Source organism: Taurulus bubalis (assembly GCF_910589615.1).
Source record: "Taurulus bubalis genome assembly, chromosome: 2".
Classification (NCBI taxonomy): Eukaryota; Metazoa; Chordata; class Actinopteri; order Perciformes; family Cottidae; genus Taurulus; species Taurulus bubalis.
In genome coordinates this window covers 23455156-23476195 of record NC_136590.1, presented here as the reverse complement: position 1 = coordinate 23476195, position 21040 = coordinate 23455156, and the positions used below count along the sequence as shown (strand labels likewise).

Genomic DNA, 21040 nt, shown 5'->3' with positions numbered 1-21040 from the left:
TCTAAAAAAAAAAAGGTACTAAAGCAGCATCGTACGATAAACATTTAAACCTCACAACCTCAGAAATACAGGTTTTTTTATTCATGCTTCTAACTTTTTTAAATATAATTCATCAAACTCAAGTAAACGCCGCTCCACGTCCGTCGCAGTGACTTCTGGGTAAAGTTGAATTATTTACTGCTTCACTTCTTCCGACGAGGCCGGAGAGCTTTAAGTTGCACGAACCAAAACCCTTTAGTACAAAGTCTTCTGTCGAATCCCTTTCCCTTCTTTCTAATGTATGTTCCTGTCTTAAGAGAGGAAGACGAAGGAAAGGAGGGACGTGCTCTCTTGTTTCCAGCTCCTGCTCATCCTCTCCCTTCCTCTGTTTCTGACCCTCCCTCCCTCTGATTTGAAATCCCCCATTTTGCAAATCTCTGCCTTTATCACGTTGCCGTCAAATGATCACTTTGCCCTTTTTTCGTCTTTTCTTTAAAGATCATTTTTATCAGCTGTTCATCTCTCCGTCTCTCTCTTTCGGCTACATTGTATCTCATACCCTCCATTCTCTCTCCTCTACGTGTGTGTGTGTGTGTGTCTTTTCTCTCTCTCTCACAAACTCACACACACACACACACACACACACACACACACACACACACACACACACAACTAGGAATGACATCATCTTTTTACTCCACAGCCAATCGGATGCCAGCACATGGAGCTCTGCCTTCAGAAAATCAGGAAAATAAATAAATAAACGTGTTAAAACTAGATTGACAATAACAAGGGCCAAACATTTCAACAGTTAAGAGCATAGTAAAATACACATTTAAAAAAAGATGGAGCAGTAAAAAACACAATAAACCAAATAATGAAAATAAATAAATAAAAACAGATAAAAAGCAGGTCATAGAGCATGTGTTCAACCAAATGTCAGTGTAAACAGGGTTTCTAAAAGACGATACTGAATCAGCAAAACATAGAGGTGCAGGCAGAGCATTACAAAGCTTAGGAGCTACTGCCTCAAAAGCTCGGTCACCACGTGTCTTAAAGCGAATGTGTGGGATGGACAGAAGGTTTAACTGGTTGAACCTGAATAAGGGTGAAGTAGTTCAGCCACATATGAAGGAGCCTGGCCGTGTAGTGCTCTGTATGTGAGGTGAGGATTTTAAATTGGATCCTATGCTCTACTGGGACCAGTAAAGAGACCTGAGAATGGGGGTGATATGAGACCGTTTATTTGTCCTCGTCAGTACTCTGGCAGCAGCATTTTGGATTATCTGCAACCGGTTAATCGCAGATTTGGTGAGTGTGGAGAAAAGTGCGTTGCTGTAATCAATACGAGAAGAGATAAAAGCGTGTATGATCATCTCTAATTCAGTCGTAGATAAAACAGATCTCAGTTTGGTAATGTTTCTTAGGTGGAAGAAACAAGATCGAGACAGCTGCTTCACATCAGGGTCAAACGACAAGGATTTATCAAATATTACCACGGGTTTATACAGGTGGACAGCAGAGGAGAGTGGACCAATGCTCTGCTTGATCGTAGGGACAGCATCATCAGGTGCAATAACTAGAACCTCCGTCTTATTATTATTTAGTTGTAAGCAATTTACTGCTGTGCAGTCCTTAATAGCATTTACATCAGTGGTCACCAATCTTTTTAAGCCCAAGATCCGTGACCTCTGCCTCGGTGACAGGAAAGATCTACCTATTGATGCGTTGAGAGAAAAAGACTGTCCGGACTGTACTTACAGCGTGAGGCTTTTTATTTGGCCTAATTGTAATGAATGAAAGCAAACACTTTGGTCCAGCTTTCAATTTGATGTGACCAAGAACACACTAAATTACTTAATTTTAGTGCAACATGAAAAGAAAATTATTTGTTAACCGCACACCATATGAACAAGAAAAAACACATTTGCAATGAGCAGGCTGGATGAACTACCAATATTAACTGTTGTATTTATCAACTGTTGTATTTATCAACTGTTTGAATTGAAGCATAATTTTAGCAAAATGTTAGAAATTATCTATTTGAAAAATACAAAATCATTTCAGTTTTTACTTTGTAAAAAATCTGAATTGGTAAAGTTAAGATATTTTTATTCGGATGTGGTCAGAAATGTCCTGAACACAAATATTAGTCAGATATAATTGCATTAATTATCTTTCCATTAACCCTCAAATCAAATAATAAATACACTTCAAACACAATTGAGTTGTATTTTCTCTTTAACTCAATAGTTGAAGGTCACATGTTTTGCTTAATGTGAATATTATTTATTTATTTTGAAAACCGGATGCTGTGTCACGTGGATCTTTCCGCTAACTTTGTGAAAACCCTCGCTCGCTCCAGGTCTGGGTCGTTTGGATGTGTTTGCCGTGAATGTCAGTACATAGGTGCAGTGACATTTTAGTGTCTGCTGATTTGACTACGGAAATCCGAGTGTCTGCTGAGTTGACCGCAATTCGCTTTGACATGACTTTAATCAGTCTGGAGTTGCTTTCACGCTGCCTGTGGAGTCCATCAAGTGTGCTCACGTCTCTTTAGTTGCATGCCCTTATAAGGAGCTGGCGGGGCGTTTCTGTATGCAAATCCAGGTGCACGAGAAATCCTCATCGGGGAGCACAGCTGAGAACGCTTTGGCTGCGTAATTTAAAAAACCTGATATAGGCCTGTAGTTCAAGGGCAAAGCAGGATCTAAGTTAGTTTTTTTTATAACGGCTAGATAGTGGCATGTTTGAAATAGGAGGGGACACTTCCTGTAGACAACAAGGAATTAAAAAACATTGTTATAGCAGGACCAATAATTAGCAGGATTTTCTAAAATAGAGAAAATGGTAAAATATCCAGAGAGCAAGACGATGGTTTTGATTTATTAATTAAGTCCATTAGCTCTTGTAGGCTGATCGTAAAACCGTAGGAGATTAAGAGGAGCTACAGTTGGGTGAACAAATCCCAGGAGCAATACCAGACCTAATCGCCATTACCTTATCAATGAAATAGGTAAGGGACTTATTACACTCATCAGTAGAAAAGCAAGGCAATATAGCGAAACAATGGTGTTAAGTTTGAAAAGTACGCAGTTCTAGCTTCCTTCACTACAAGATTAAAATAAACTGAGGTATTTAAGATATGTGTGATGCGCTTCCAGCTCAGTGGCTTTTCATAGCCACTCTGTCCTGCGACACTTCTGTCTTAAGGAGTAGACCGCATCTGTCATCCATGGAGAAGTGTTGTTTGCAGTTCTAGTCCTTTTCTTAACAGAGAGATCAAAGAAAATACATTTGTGATCACTGATCAGTAGGTCCTCACAACGGACATGATCAATATCTAGACCCAGAGAGAACACAATGTCCAAGGTGTGACCACCTCTGTGAGTGGAGCCAGAAACATGCTGTGTGAAATTAAAAGATTCAGTAATGTTCAGGAACTCCGTGGCTACACAGTTTGTGGCATCACTGACATGCAGATTAAAAATCACCAACCAGTATCACTTTATCTAGCTTGATAATAGAGGTCAGGAAGTCTGTGAACTCTGGTAAAAACTAACCAACTGGACCAGGATGTCGATAAATTAAAACACAATAAAACGGCTTTAGCTGACCGACTTTAGTCAGCTGGAGTTAAAAAGTAGTAAAAGGTTCTGTGCTCCCCATTTGGCAGGAAAAGAGATTCTTCCAGACCACGGCAAGACCTCCACCGCGGCCTGTCAAGCGCGGAGTCCCAATAAAAGAACAGTTCTCAGAGCAAAGTTCATTTAGATGGAAGAAATTCCATTTCCCGTTGCCAGGTTTCAGTCAGAAATAGGAACGACTTGTTACGACATTGAACATTTGGGTGGACGCCATCGGGGCAAAAAAAGGCAGAACGTTTCTAAAAAAGATTAAAGTTGTCAATAAAAAAAACACATTTCACACTGCGCAGGTGGAGCCACGAATGGAGACTCAGCAAGTGGCTGAAACGGCCCATGCCGCGGTTGTGTGGGGGGATAGGTCCACTGATAAAGACCCATCTACCAAGGACCTCAAGGGAGTCCAGGAGAATGCTGAATTCCTGTTTCAGTAATTCAGAGGACTGGTTGGAAATGTCATTGTATCCCACATGCACGACCACGTCCTGGACAATTGGGTGTTTGGCCAGGATACTGGGAAACTTTTCAAGTATTTCAGTTACCTTTGCGCCCGGAAAACTAAAAGTAGCTGCCGCTTTTCTCCTCACGATCGAGTCCCCAATGATGAGCGTAGTGGGAGAGGGAGGAATCGGAGGAGAGAACTTTATCTGCGACGGTGGAGAGGATGCAGAAGGACGGACGGAGCTGGCGGCTGGAGCGCTCTTTGGTGCCGGTGTGAATTGAGGAATGGAGCGGCAGGGGAGTGCAGGAGGGGGGGAGCACCTCCCTCTCCTGCTGCGAGCAACGATCAGGGACCATGGCTACTGATGGTGTGGAGATGAGCTGACCAGGGCTTCAGGCTTAGCCTAGAGTTGTATCCAGGAATCCCCGTGGACGGTGACCAGAGGAGCATCAGCAGCAGCTGGACAGCGAGCAGCAACACCGGACAAAGAAGGCGAGGCAGTCCCTGCGGCCATAGCAGCGGGACAAGGAGCAGTGGAATCAGGCACTCGGGCACAAGTTGTGTCGGCTTGTGTTGATCCGAAGATGATGGTATCCATTAACTGCTCGGCTCTTTGGATCTGGAACAGCGTAGAGATTCTCTCCTCCAGCTCTCAGATTTTATCGCCCAGGCGGGAGCAGCTGGCACAGTTTGATGGAGAGGTGAGTGGAACCATAGAAGTCTTGAGTCCGGTGCTAAAAGCTTACGGTTAGCTAAGTTAAGCTAGCATGCTAGCTAACTCTCGCTGAGGTGGCCAGTAGACGTTTGCTCGTGGATTTTTGTTAACCTTCTCTTATGTTTGTTTTGTTTTCTTGAATACACCTTTGCTGTATGATCTACATGGAGTGAGTGCAGTAGCAGAAGTAGTAGCAGCCGTAGTAAGACCAGGAGCGAGCATGTCAAAGTCCTGGTAGAGAGATAGATAGAGAGAGAGACAGGTAGATAGATACGTAAATAGATAGATAGAGAGAGAGAGAGAGAGAGAGATAGATAGAGAGACAGGTAGGTGGTCTGCGAGAGCAGGGGTTCTTAACCTTTTTGACCTTGGGGCCCAACTTTTGAAGTACAAAGTGCCCCGGGGCCCATTCAAATATTAATACTGTATTTATTAAGTAATTGATCACACTCTTGGTTTAACTTGTATTGAATAACTAAATCAAATATACCTACAGTTTACCGAGCAAAAACCGTGTCAAATAAATGACATGATACAATGTGATCATCACAAAGACATTTATTGATCATGTGTATGTAAACCTGAACAGACAACAAGTCATGGAACAAATCAAGCTAATACAATAACTAATTTAAAGGCTCAAGTCAGGCGTAACCCGTTAAGCTCCATGGCATTTTTTTAGGATTTAGCTCGAAATAGCATACCCAAACTAAAAAGGGTGTATCCCTGCAACCACAAGGGCTATTTGAATAATTTTGGTGTTATAATAAAGGCAACCCTTGTGAGCTTTTGGTCAGATGTGTAAATATTAGTATATATGTTGCTGGCTAAGAGTAAATAAAGATTGAAACACAGAAAAAATTGAAGTTTCGGGTCCGCCTATAAAAAAAAGCACTTTCAGGATGATTATCTCCTTGAAATGATGCTTCACTAAGCCCTGAAGCTCTCCCAAATCATAGCACAATATGTGAACAGTCTCTCTGCACTGTTTTCACTTGAAAAAGTGAAGCAGAACAAAGTCAGAGACGTAAAGTACAGAGAGAATTCAGGCGAGGTTTCCAAAATTTGCATTTGGGCACATTTGCGCATATTTTCGCGCATCTGTGACATTTGTAGCAAACCTTATATTTCACTTGTATATGACTTATGGTTTTCAATAAACTTGCATTAGTGGGAATTTACTGAGGGAAATGCATTTTTTCTTTTAATTGCTATTTTCTCAAATAAAAAATAAAAATTGCTGACAGCGATTTATGTTGCAGTGTTCTTTGGTTCATATCTCGGTGATGCTTTGCAGCACAGGGATTTGGTGAATAGATTTGGAATCTGTGTGGAATTGTCTTGCTTTTTGCCAATTGGTTTCTTATGATAGCACCAAGCTACGGGATGAAATGTCTGACTAATTATTGTAGCCCAGGTTCTCTTGTTTAATTTGATGTGTAGCATCAATATATTTGTTCATGATTATTGTAATGTTTTACACAGTTTAACTAAAATGTCTAAAAAAGGACCTATATAGGTTCATTCGGGGCTTAAATGACAACAATAACTAATAATAAACTAATAATTCGATTTTTCAACAAAAACAAGGGAGACTCTCAAAGAAACTGAGAAAAAAATGAAAATTTGATAAATAATATGTGGTAATAAAATAAATACACTGCACAATTATTAGGAAAGTAGTTTTTTTGAGGATTAATTGTATTATTGAACAACTACAGTGCTCTTGGTCAATCCAAAATGTTAATACACCTTAAACCTGAATATTTAAGACAGTAAAAGTGAGGTTTTTACATATCTGTGTGTTCTCAATTATTGGGCAACTATTAGTGTGCAGACAAGTGTGCACACAAAATAATAATCTTCAAATTAAATTAACAGCAAATAACATTTAAATGAAGTGCAAATTAAAATATAGCCTTATGATGTAAATGATATGCTTCAGCAGTCTTCATGTTTGTAGAACCAGAAGTTGCTCTTCATATCTGTGACAGCTGGCTTTCACAGCACATTTGGAGTTGCAAGTCAGTGACAGGCAGACCTTTTCTGCATCTGTAGTACACTGTCCTATATCTGGAAAAATCCCACCGGCTTTCCCACGAGCGTTGGATGTTTTGTCTCTAGATACCGCTTTAGCTGTGACGCCTTCAGTGCTGCATTAGCTAGCGAGGCTAGCGTTAGCCCTCACTCCACACAGGCTCAAGGCTCCGCCTCGTTACCTCCGTTCACAAAGCTCTACTTCGTGAAGTCAGGATCATACTTGCACAAACATTTAGACATTTGGGGGAGGGGGGGGGACTACATCATCCCCTTGCCCTGCTGTCAAAGACCCTAATAAACATGAACACAGACACACACACACACTTCTGAAAGAAATATAGCAAGGCTAACTATGAGAAAGAAACATGAAGAGAAAGTTCGGACCTCGTTTAGTGAAGCTGCAACGGGTTAATTCAATTGCCCCCCGGGACACCACGCACACTAATTTGCATGGCCTCATGTACGTGTGTGTGTGTGTGTGGCTACTGTTCACAGCTAATCATTTCTGCCAGGCTAATTAAAAGGAGTCAGCTGACTAAAGCCCCTGTAGCTTTGTCTCTCTCTCTGTGTGTGTGTGTGTGTGTGTGTGTGTGTGTGTGTGTGTGTGTGTATATATATATATATATATATATATATATATATATATATATATATATATATATATATATATATATATATATACACACACACACACACACACACATATACATATATATATATATATATATATATATATATATATATATATATATATATATATATATACACACACACACACACACACGCACACACACACACACTGTGTCTCGGTCCTTCTTTGCCCGACTTTCACCACATAGTCCATCCAGAGATGTTGAAAGCTAACATTATAAATATAATGTCTCCTATCATCAGGGACTAGTGTAGGGTACAAACTCTGTGTGTGTGTGTGTGTGTGTGTCTGTGTCTGTAGGACAAGACAGGAATTCCTGCTATTTAAACCAGCCCTTCCCTTTCCGCATACACAGAGACAGATTCAAGCCCAGAGGAGCTTTAAAAAAAACATGAAAAAACAGGCCGTGAAAAAGTGGTATGCATCCCAGATATGCTGGTACGACACTCTCGGCCAATCGGCGACAAGCGTCTATGTTTTGAACTTGAACTGCGGATCCCAGAATGAAACACGGTGGTTAAACAAGCGGATGAAAGCATAGCCTTCACCTCCTCTTCCGGTGGAGAACGTTAAATAGAGACGAGTAGGTCCTGGTGAACGTTAAGGAACACCTCGGAGGGTCAGAAGAGTGAGATGAGACGGTGAGTCAGAGACGAGCAAAATAAATAAAACGTTGAGAGAGAGGAGCAGAGTCTTGAATGAAAAATGTAAACAAACAGACTGAAGGAAAGAGGGGGGGAAGGAGAGGTGAGGGAGAAAGTGGAAAGGCTTTGTTTTTCCTCAGAATGTAAGTTGTGTGTTTGTTTTTTTACAGACATTTATTTCCAAGGATAAGACAATGTTTTCTGATCTCCTAATGGAGCCTTGAAGACAACATGAACTGAAGACATAACTGTGTTGCGTCTTCATAACATTCCTCTGGTCGTATAGAAGTCTTTGCTTCATGTGTTAAAGCTGCATTCTCTACTGACCACCAGGGGGTGAATCCTATGGTTGTATAGAAGTCTGTCGTGAACATTATAAACATGAGTTTATGTCTCAATCTCTAGTTTTAAGTCTTCTTCAATACAGCATGATGTTCATTTAGTAAATTATGGTAATTTAGAGTCAGACAGACCAAAGCAGGGGATGCAAGGTGATTGACAGAGCGCTGGCACTAACGCAGCCGTATACGGGGTCTCTACATCACTCCTCCACACTCCTCTGTTGCAAAAAAAGCCAGGTATTACTCCACTACACCATCAAAAAACAACAACAAGATAATGTCCGTATGTATGGCCATATACTTCCTTCATTAAATAATGTGCAATATTATCCAGCAGAAGCCGAAAAACAGGGAAGATGAAGGTGATGCAGAGGGAGATAGCAGAGAGGATATGGGACAGAGATAAGAGGAGGCAGAAGAAGCAGAGCGGGAAATGGAGAGGGGAGTTCAACAGGGTTGTCATTTTACTGCCGCTGATGTAATCCCTAAAATTAGCAGCAGAGATAGAGCCCTGCGCTGCCCAACATATTGTTTTCTACACATGATGACATCAGCAGCATTTAAGAAGCCGAGCTGTCATCACACGTTAAAAACACCATCTATCAAAACTCTTTGCCAGATCATTTATTTAAAGTCTTCCTAAGGACTATGTACGTGGGGTGGTGAAGGCAGCCGGAGTTTAGCACTGGAGCGCCGCTGGGCTACCGGGGTTTTGTTGGTGGTTTTGAAAAGGCATCCCTTCAAGACGGCGCTGAGGGTTCAGAGCCTGAGTCAGCATTTGAGGAAGTAAACAAGCCGCTGATTGGCATGTTGTTGATGTGGTTCAGACACCGCCGGCTGATTGGATGAAAACATTTTAGGCCTTCTTATCTCACGGCAGAAGAATCATGGGAGGGTGAGTGAGTGAGCGAGCTAGTCAGTGAGCGAGTGAGCCAGTGAGTGAGTGAGCGAGCGAGCCAGTGAGCCAGTGAGTGAGTGAGTGAGGGAGTCAGTGAGCGAGTGAGTGAGTGAATGAGCGAGCACCTCTGTGTCTGTCCACGGTTAATCCGGCCTTCTTCTTTAAACTGTCATATTTGGTTTAGGATTCCTTGCAGCCCATCGGTTTGAGATCTGAACCTTTCTGGTTGATTCTGATCTTTTGAGCCTTTCCATATTTTTTGTAGCTGCAGAAGGTAGAAAAACATCCCGACATCCTTCCGTGGATTTCTGCAGGTACGTTCCAAAGCTGGAGTTTCGTTGTCCTCCTTGTGAGTTGTTTGGAGCCATAAAATTAAACTGACAACAAGGACAGTTAGTTAGATAATCTGGTGTGATAATAAATAACATTAATAACAACATCAAGATGATCATATATATATATATATATATAAATATATATATATATATATATATATATATGATCATCTTGATATATATGAATGAGACAAAAGGCGACAAAAGGTTTCCACTACGAAGCGCTCATCACTTTGTCGAGGTACTCAAGTTAAAACGATGCTACGTGTTCATCCAATGAGCATCCAATTAACCCTCGATGGATCCTTTCCTCCATGACGTCATCCTCCCTCGCTCTCCTGTCTTAACCCTGCCTCTCTCTCTCCGTCTGACCTTCCCACAACCCTGACCTTTTCCGCCCCATCCCTCCATCCCCATCCCATTACCTGTCAACCCCCATTATCTTCCAGTCTTTATTTCCCCTTCCCTTCCTCCTCCCTCAACTTCCTCTTCTCCGTTGGTCCTTCGGAGCCCTCTCACTCCTCCAGCACCATCTTTTGTTCATGCTTTGATTCAACCCGCCATCTCCTACTCTTCTTTTTCAAGCCCTCAGATCCTTCTTCTTGCTGCCCTCCTTCCTCTCCTCTTTGATAAAATGTTTTAAAAGGTTATTTTCATGGCGTCTCTGCTTCGGGGAAAGGTTAAACAGGAAAAAGAGGAGAGGAAATCTAGATCAAAATAAAGTGGCAGCGCCAAGTCAGGGTTTTCTTTCTTTACCTGCTGAGTCACATGAATGCTGAGTTTTTTTTTTCATTTTTTTCTTATGCCCGGTGAGACGAATAACAAGTAAAATCAACCATCCCACGAACTGAAAGGTGAAATAAGCTGCTGACCTTCATACATCTGCTAATCAATACCAATCTATGGATTTCATAACTCACTTTGTAGGCCATGATGTCATCATCCTGCTGCATTTCCTCCTCACCTCATCATTAATGTGAATCTCTGTCCACGAGTATAAGAACTGAAGTTCAAAAACATTCACAGTATTTGCATGACTGAAACTAGAAATAATCAATAAATATGCAATACAAACTAATAATTATAGCCTGTTGTGCAGTTGCACCATTTTCTGAGTGAAAACTGAGTTCCTTATTTCCTTCCTCCCCCCCATTTCTTCCTGGATCCTCATCCCTCCCTGGGGGCCCTGCTTGGTCTAGCAGTAGCAGAGCTGCTGGAGGCCCTTGGGTTTTTTAGCTGGCCCCACCTGCATTCTGATAGAATGAGACCAGATGAGCTCCGGAAGCGGACTCGCTGCATTAAAGCATCGCGGAGGCCTTTAAAACAGAGGCAGCCCAGAAGGTTGAGGCTCTGCAGAAGTCTCTCTGTTTAAATAAAATAAAAGAAGTACTAAAAAAAGCCAGACACTGGGAGAAAGTCACACGCAGATTTAAAAAAAAAAAACATGTACCCCAAATAAAAATGGAAATGAAGCCAGGAATATTATAGAAATGTTAACAACTCCGTTGCTCCACGATGCCAAGCAAAACTCCATAAAACCGCCCAACGGCAGTGAGCTCACTCCAACACAATAAGTGCAGGAAATTGACTTCTTTTTTTTCTCAACAGACCACCGCGGTGGCTGCAGCGCCACAGATTTCCCAACACACATGTTGGCTGTTTAACCAAACCGACCTAACCGTTTACAGTGTCCGGTAACACACACCGTCCCGAGGGCCGGGTCTGATTCACCAGAATTATCTGAAACAAAGCAAAAGCATTGTCCCATCCCCTTCCCATGACCTTAAAACCTGAGCAGAGATTTGAAAGATGATCATTTTTCCACTACTGGTTGACACCGGTATGACAAAGCATTTGCGTGAGTCAAACTAAATGATGAACGCAACCTTGAATCTCACTCGATTGTGGGCAGCGGTGACGGGACGGTAACTCCAGTAAAGTCACGGCACTAGCTCATCAGATGGAGCTGATGTGATACCACCGAACACGGAGTCATCGAGCTGAAAGCCTAAAAATAAACTTGCATCGCATGTATATGAGTAATAATGAATGTGACATGCAAATGTGAATATTTTTTAAATATATCACTACTCACTGTAACCGTGTCTTTGCGGTTGCAGCCCCCTAGACGGTGGAAAAGCATCCTCCTCCCACTTAGATCCTCAAGTCCAGACTCAAAACACATTTTTACCCACAAAGCGTTCGGTTTTTAAAACGTGTTTTATGAATGAATCTGATGGATTTATCATCAACAATAATGGGCTCAGCTGTCTGCTTGTTTAGTTAACACTTTAGGTGTGATTTGTTGCTTCCTGTGTGCAGAGATTTCCAGCATCTAAAAACACATCAAATACACACAGTAAAGTGGACAAGCGAGTGTAATTTTAGAAAAAAATCTCGCTTTCACAAACCTCCCCACAAAGCAGTTTCATGAGATGTTCTCTGCCGGCTGACTCTTTAAATTATTAATGTTTTCACACTTAACTCTCGTGTGTCTCAGGTCGGCCGGAGAGGGGAAACCAACGCTAAAGTGTTTGAAAGGGGGTGAAAAAACAGACAAAGAAACAGACGTCAGACGGTTTGACTTGTGAAACAGGAAGTTTGCCGACCACAGACGTTGCAAGAGACATGGTGTTTCTGGCGGTGCTTGAAAAACAGCAGAGAAGATGCCTCTTTACGCTCTGCACGTTCTCCACAAGCCAGTTGGATACGACTTCAGCTGCTTTGAGTGCAAGGGGGGGGGAGCAGCAACCCAGAGAGGCATCCGATGTCTTAATGAAGTGACTTTCTCTGTGTGTGCGTGTCTGTTTCTGTGCAATGCATGTGTGTGAGTCATTACTGAATCACGAAGGTCCGTCATAGTAGTGAGAGAAGGCACGAGATCTGGTGTCTCTCGCCCCGCTGGAAGAGGAATCGGGTTTCAGGATCAATGGGGGATCAATGGGAGATCAATGGCCACCAGTCATCGCGGAGAATACAATTAATACAAGGAATAAAATGATAGAATGCGGCCCGAGCCAATCAGCAGTTTGCACTTTTCTGCCTCTGAAGGTCCAGAACAACCTGCCCAGTGTTCCCACTCGGCGGTGTGATTTGCAGGTAGCATCTCTATTGTCCTTTGTTCTCGGCTCAGTTTTACATCGTCTTCCTATATTCATGCACCATTTTGTTGAAGTCGCTTCTTAATTCATAGCTTCAGAAACTTTCATTCACTCCAGAGCGAGCCATTAAGAGTGAGAGAGAGAGAGAGAGAGAGAAAGATGCACACCAGTGATAATGGATTACTGATGTGATTATGGTTCAATAAGGCCTCTGAACAACATCCTCTGATCCAATGCCAGAAAGACAGTTCCCTTTGTGTGTGTGTGTGTGTGTGTGTGTGTGTGTGTGTGTGTGTGTGTGTGTGTGTGTGTGTTTGTAGCCATTATCATTAGACCATCGCAAATGGGCGACCCCGTAAGAAAACATTGAAACAAGTAGAAAAGTAAAAGAAAGAGAGATCGCACTCGGTGTTTGTACAAAAACATTTCAGTGCTTTTACCTTTGACCTGCGAGTTCATTAAAAACAGAGAGAAGGAAGCGGCCAAAATGGTCAGTGAATCAAAGATTCCGCCTCCGACACGGACCTGTTTCTAAACAACAGGTGTCTGAACCAGAAGTGAGTCTCACACACACACTAGCTATTCAAGACAAAGGGACAGGCCTTAACATGGGGAAAGATTCATTTTGTAATGTGTTCTACCTGTTGACATAATCCTGAAGACCTTGGCAGAAACAGGGCAAGAGAAGTGAAAGAAACAGTCACGCAAACTGTGTGTGTGTGTGTGTGTGTGTGTGTGTGTGTGTGTGTGTGTGTGTGTGTGTGTGTGTGTGTGTGTGTGTGTGTGGTTAATCCTGCTTTCCAATCTTACTTATATTCAAGAACTAAAATGATTATCTATCTTTGACCTTCACACTGTTCCATATAGCTTTTGTCTGCTTCATCATGCTGCGCTAATGCATCCGAGTGGCTTCGCCTTTACATAATAAAACAGTCACACAAAAAAAAGATAATGTGGTGAGATTTGGTGATGCCGAAGGCGAGCAATGTAATTTAAAAAAGGTGGAACAATCACTGCCGAGCAACGACAGGGTCGGCAGAGGACGCGTTAAGTCCCTTTGTAACACCCAAGGGAGCGTTGTATGAGCTGTGTTTGTGTGCCTTTGTGACTGTGGTTGTGTGTGTGTGTGGTTGTGTGTGTGTGTGTGTGTGTGTGTGTGTGTGTGTGTGCCTATGTGACTGTGTGTGAGGCAAAGTGTGGCTTCCAGTGATTAGTCAAAACTGTAACTGACACAAGGCCGGCTCCAGTGATCCTATCAGAGGGAGGGAAACTCAACACACACACACAGTTTCGATTCTTTTCTCACACAGACTTTCTTCGAGTGGCCTTCAGAGAGACCGATATGTGTTTTCCCTATCAAATTTCCCCTTTCATTTACTTCTGGCATTTCATGTTCTCTGTGAAAACTCAAAAGACTTCGACAACTGTTCAATTCCGCTGGAAAACAAACATAAACTGTCAAAAGAAAATGCTTTTTTTCCCCAACGATAAATCTCCATCATATCTTCAAATCTCAAAGCAGACTTTGATCTCTGCACTGAGAGTAAAAGCACTACTCAAAGAAGACTTTGAGATAAGTTCGACAAACAGTTAATTTAAAGAACCTCTGTGAACCTCACGAAAAGTTTCCTCCTCGTTTAATCTAAAAGTGAGAGTAACAACGGCTCTCTTACCGTGTTGTAGCCGGCGGGTTGAGGCCCGTCTGTGATGAGTTCCCGTTCTCCCTGGGGGTTGACTCTCCTGAAGCGCCGCCTGGACCTCCGTTGGGAACCGTCCCTGTGCAGAAAACCGTCGTCCCCCTCGCTGCCGTTGTCCACCTGCAACACACAGTCAACACCCTCCTCAGAACGGAAGCTCCCACGGGATTCAAACCCGCAACCTTCGGGCGCGCAGGGACAGCTGGGGGGTCGATCCTTGCGGCTCGAAACCTGGGAGCATGGCTCAGAGCGGCTCCGTTTCAGCTGAGCAACCGCGTTTGGATTTGTAAATTCCAAGTTCTGGTTCCTGATTTCTGATTCCTGCTTCTTGTAATCCACCGTTTGGGTCTCGAGTCCCGTTGGGTTTCGAGAGTCCGGGTTGTGGTTCTCGGAGTCGGGGTCCCCTTCCTTTCTCTCACGCCCCGGCTCGCTTGCCGGCTCCTGGCTGAACATCCAGTTCCTCCAGAGCGCAGAGAGCCGGTGCCAGCGGAGAGCACTCATCCAGACGCGAGGAGGGGATCAGAACAACGCATACAAACAGGAAATACCACTGAGGGTGAGGGGGGACAATAAAGAGGGGGGGGGGAGGGGAATCTTCTGAACAAAAGATGAATAGAAGCGCTGCGTCCAAATTTTGAAGAAAGAAAAAAAAGCTTACAAATCCAGAGGGCTCCCAAAACATTACATCCTTTTTGAGGCGAGCATCCACAAGAAAAGAAAGCAGCAAATTAAAGGAGCAAACAAGTTAACAACGAGGCCCAAAAAAACAAAAACAAAAAGGTCGTCTCTATCGTCCTCTTCCGAGAGCCGGATAGTTGGTTCAGCTGCTCAACACGTTGCACACTGACGGACTGACTCACATGCTCTCTGAGACACGCGCTGAGCGCACACTGAGCACACAGTTTCCTCCAGGAAGCCGTAAATACACAAATATCCTCTTCGCCAGGCAGAAGAAGAAGTAGAAGAAGAAGAAAAAGTAGTAGAAGAAGAAGACGTAGAAAAAGGAGAAGAACAAAAAGTAGAAGAAGAACAAAAGGAAGTAGAAGAAGAAGAAGAACAAAAAGTAGAAGAAAACGAACAAAAGGAAGTGGAAGAAGAAGAAGAAGAAGAAGAAGAAGAAGGGGATCCATCTTGTCATTGCATGTAATGATATCAGAGTGCTCCTCTTTAAAACAAGTAGAATCAGCAGGTTTTACGTCCTGAAGCCGAGTTGAGGAAACAACTGAAAAATGGTAGTACTGTTCTGTTGTTCTGTCATTTCTTTTCACCGCTGCGTGATGTTCAGAGAGTCAATAGTCTCATTATGTCTCATTATGTCAGTGATTACAATATTAAAACAAATATATTGTTATATATATGTTGAGACTGGGAGGGGACCCACTTTGCTTTGAGTTTTATGAATTTGTCTTCTATTCTTTTTGTTTTTTACTTCTCTTAGAGTTGAATATTTTATGATTGTTAGTTTGAATATTGTTATTTTGTTTGCGAGAGAGCAGAAATACAATGAGATATTTCAACTCTGACACTCCCTGTTGTGTTCTTTTTTTCAGTGTTTCTGACAAAAAAAAGGAGTATTAGCTTTGCATTTTCACAAAACCCGCCTACATTACCCATAATGCAGCTCAGACACCGACAGTTCGGTTGGAGGTTTGGGTGTGTCATGCCAGAGGAGGCTAGACTGTGCTACATTACCCATAATGCAGCTCAACGTAGTTCACGTCTTCTCACTCGACAATCAGCTGAAGATGCCTCATGTCTAAATTGTTAATTGACACATTTTTAATGAGTGTGCTCTATGTTTCTGTTTGGTGGTGTTAGACTTTTTATTTTTATTATAAAAAAGGTGCACCTTCATCGCTCCCCTTACCCGGTTAGTTGTGAGACTCTCTTGCTCCTTCTGAACTTATTCCTCATCTTCATCGTCCAGCAAGGTCATGTTGCTTTGTATGAAAGAGTAGGTTTTTGTGTATAAATGCAACAGAAACTGATTCTATAAGTTGCTATTGTTTCCCCCCCCCCCCATCCCTCCAAGGCCACGTGTCCATCATTAGTGGCCTTCAAACAGACTCATGGTCGACCATGAGTTGCCTCCTGAGAGATGAGTAAAAGGGCTGAAATACTGAATGAATACTTCCTGTATTTCCCCACGTACATTAACACCTGCGGCACCGTGAAGAGACGAGGGTGACATCTCATCACACAGCGTTTGATGGAGACGGCAATTAGAAAGTTAAGTAAAACCCAGAGAGGGCAGATGGACCCAAAGATGCTCTGTCACCGCTGGAATTGGGACTCAATGCTGCTGCAACACAGAACAACTGTATCGTGGGTAGTTTAGCAGTAATGGACTCTCTCGACTGACTATCAAGGAGCGACTCCTCTGGTTGTATAGAAGTCTTTATAAATGGCTCTACTTCTCTCTTGATTTGTTCCCTCAGTAAACATTGTAAACATGAGTTTATGTCTCAATCTCTAGTTTCACGTCTTCTTCAATACACCATGATGTTCATTTAGTAAATGATGGTAATTTAGAGTCAAACAGACCATAAAGCTTTCGGGCGGGGCTACAAGGTGATTGACAGGTCAACGCCAGAGCCGTATACAGCGTCTCTACATCACTCTGCATTCCAAATATGCCAACTTTGGTTCATTGGATGCAAAAAAGAACAACACGGCAACGTCCGTAATCAAAGATGGCGAACTCAAGGCTTCATAACGGCGGTCCACGAACCAATGGGTGACAGCATGACGATGACTATGTTTACTTCTCAGAAACATTCTCTGCTTCTGACTGGAAACAAACCAACATCTATCCAGTGGCCGACAATGTCCGCCATTGAGACATCTGGCCTTTGTGACCGTCATAGAACATAACGTGACCATGTTTTCTGTCCATTTAAGTGTGTGTCAGTTTACATTCCTCTCTGCTTTATTCATTCAATCTCCTCTTCCCCACCACTTGCCTCCTTTCATTCCCACGACGCTCCACTCAAGACTCAAATACAAGCCCCGTCCCCGCCCTGTGAATGTCATCCCCCCCCACCCGTCCGTCCCGTGACCACAGTCACGGCGATGGCCTGCAAATTGCCCTCTCTCTCCTATTCCCATGGCCCTAATTAGCTGATTTGCTGCAATGCAGTGTGACTAAACACACGGCCCTCTGCTCCCGTGTGCTGACGGGTTCATGTGGAAGTTCTTCATCAAGTATTTCTTCATGGAGCCTGAAGGCGTCGTCTGTGATAAAAATCAGCAGTACTACGAGGTGTTCTTGTGGGTTTGGGGAAAAAGATGCACCCGATCTTCGTCTGCATGCACCAATTGGTCATTTGTATGAAGGGTCAGATGGTGAAACCACTCTTTAGCCTTGAAAGATCATGAACGGGTCTGTGTGGCTCTCTCAACGCGCTTTTAACCCTCTGAGGTAATTTTCTTGTTTTTTACATAATTTCTTAATTCACCTTTTTAAAGTCACTTGAATATGATACATACTCATGTGTTGTGTATTAACATTTGCAGAACAGTCTCAGCTCTCTATATAATGAGGCACCATTGTCCTAAGGCACAAGTGTAAAGAGGCCTACTAAAGAGATACTATGCCTTAAAGCTGAAAAATTGAAGCTACATTTTTGAAATTCTTCAAATCTCTAAATTACTCAATATAATATATATATATATATAAATAATACACATAATATATATATATATATATTATACTAAATATAAAAAATAATTATCCTGAGTAAGAAAAAAGAAAATTATTATTATCTACACTAAGAAAAGACATGATATATATATGTGTCTTTTCTTAGTGTAGATAATAATAATTTTCTTCTTTCTTACTCAGGATAATTATTTTTTATATTTAGTATATATTTAGAGAGAGAGAGAGAGAGAGAGAGTCTATTTTCTTACTGTAATTTATATTTGATATCTTATTTTCTATTACTTTGAATATTCTGACTGAAAGGTAATTCCCTTTCCTTCCAAAGCGTCTCGATGCTTCAGACCCACAGACCATTTAAACAGCTGGACAAGACGAGGATGAGCTTGGATATTAACAACAACAACAACAGCCTCTATGTAATCTAATTTCCTGCTTCTCAGACAAAAATGCTAAATGTTTGAAAACAGAAGTGCCCATGGGAGCAGACGAGAGAAAAACACCTCCTGTTGTCCCCGAGGCTCCGATCAGCTGATCCACTTTGTCTCTTCCACTCGGCCCTCATCCACCGACATCTCTCTCTTCACTCGTTCACGCAGCCAACCGGGGAAAGACCCTCTTTCTACTCAAAGGATCCTTTATTCCCCAGGAATAAACCACAGGCTCGTTGGCTCTCGTCCCGTAATACCCAAATACACTCACACTGTATCGCACAATCACACCTGGGAGATCTTCAGCACCCTCCAACCCCCTCTGAACGGACCCACGGGGGTAGTTTTTGGTATTAAGTGCCTTGAATAAAAGGGCATCTCGCTATTATAACACGTTTTCATTGCAGGAACCTTCCAGGAAAAAGATGTTTTCCGATGTCTCTGGAACCATTGTGGTGGAGTTAGTAGTCCGCTGACCGGTCAACCAGTATTTATTGTAATATTTACTGATGTAAAAAAATAGTTGCAACTTCTGCTTTGGCACATCTCAGTCTTTACAGTCAAGCAACAGTTAAAAAGTCCCTGCTTTGTTATCTTATTTATTGATCTGTAACGGCCCTTTAGATGAGGTAGTTATACGAAAGAAGTGAAAGGGACTTTCTGATTTTAGTTGCTGCAGCTCTGTGTTTCCCGCCGTTATTTAGGGCGGGAAACAAACGTCATACTTTTGGCTGCATCCGCTTTGTACACTGCCAGACTGTGTACAAAGGTTGTTTTCAATGCATATGTGTGTATATAATTTGAGAGATGTTTGTAAGTTTACTGTACAAAAAGCTAAAAAAGGGATTAAAGAAGATGTATTTCTATTGTAGGATTAAATTACGGAATTCTTTATATATCGAAATTAATCATCTGATTTAATGGATAAGAATTTAGAATAGGAATATATAAGCGTTATGCTTCTACCTATACTTTTTCAGTCTTTCTGTTTTGTATATTAGATTGTGGCTTTACTGTTTTATTGTATTGCAGTGGCGGGCCGTGCATTTCCTACCTAGGCCTGCTGTCTGGTATCATATAGATAAATACGAGCATGACGGGTGCTGTTCGGTGCAAAAAGAAAACAATTATAAAATGTAATTATAAAATAGCTATAACTTTGTGATTCTGTTTAGGCCAGCAGAGAAGGCTTAGTATTAGATTGACTGAATAAAACACATACTACTAATATGAACCTGGTTGGTTCAATCGGTACAAAAACAAGAAGTCTACAAATGACAAATCAAGAATACATAGCCCGCCATTAAATATATGCTTTTCCCTAAAATGTATTTGCTTTTTTAACTGTTTAATTTACTCTATAAAGTCCGCGTGGTACCATGTTTACGTTTTGTTTATATTCATATCTTCGCGATAATACGGCACAGAAATATAGTTACAATATTACCGGAATCAGTAGACTTTCCACTTCTGCGGCCTTCTTCACACGAGACTTGTGCCTTAGAACAATGGTGCCTCGTTATATAGAGAGCTGAGATTGTTCTGCAAATTTTTATATACAACACATGGGTATATATCTTATGCAAGGTGAATTCAAGAAATGATGTAAAATCGAAAAAATGACCTCAGACCTCAGGGTGTTAAGCAATAATTGTAGATATAACAACAGTATTATCAACGCTACAGTGAAATACAATCAGTGGTGCAAAAAAAAAAGGCTCTGCAAGATGCACTATATTTGTCTTCTATTAAGCTGCAATGGAACAAATGCTTCCTGTAAATCTGGGGAGTTTTCCCAATGAAGAACCGCCTGCAGCACTAAATATAAAACACTGTGGTTGGATAATTAGTGTTAAAACACAAAGTGATAAATAGCACAAAAAAAGTGGCATTCACTCAAATAAAAATCTTTCACGTTATTGCCTCAGTTTAGAGTTAATAGAGCGACGGTCTGTCTAAGACAATAAGATTTCATCATCGTTCCACTGCAGCGATGGCAGTTATGCAACTCTCCACAGTCCCAGACGAGGGATTCTTTTTTATTAATGCACAAAAACTTTGCAGAGGACTTCCTGTGAGACGTGAGAGACCTTTGACCTCACTGATAATATGTAAAAATACAATCTGTTTTATATTCCTTCTTATATTCATACACTGCAAGCACAGGAAGAGATCGTTATCTATTATACATCACTTCTTAATTATATTCTTAGTGTAAAGTTTTTTTTTCCTGCTTTTATAATTATCATTAATATTATTGTATTATTATGTGTTTATGTTTTAATTCATCGCTATATGTATTATTTTGTATTAATGTATTCATTTGTTCATTGTTGTTGTTTTTATTGTGTCTGATTGGTTATATTGTTTTATATATTGTACTGTTTTATCAGCGTTTAAAATGAATTATGACTTGTGGAGGGACAATATAGCATGACAAATGCTATATATATGTAGCGC

The 21040-nt window shown here is 41.7% G+C and overlaps 1 protein-coding gene across 1 annotated transcript in view; it reads right to left on the bottom strand.

The window, feature by feature from the left end:
- The window catches only part of rapgef6 (Rap guanine nucleotide exchange factor (GEF) 6), a gene marked incomplete at its 3' end in the record, with an annotated part of 127593 nt that overhangs the window by 54283 nt on the left and 52270 nt on the right, over positions 1 to 21040 (bottom strand). The window contains exon 6 of the mRNA XM_079214163.1: positions 14465 to 14608. Within this exon, the coding sequence (XP_079070289.1) occupies positions 14465 to 14608 (144 nt within the window). The remainder of the gene's footprint in view (positions 1 to 14464; positions 14609 to 21040) is intronic.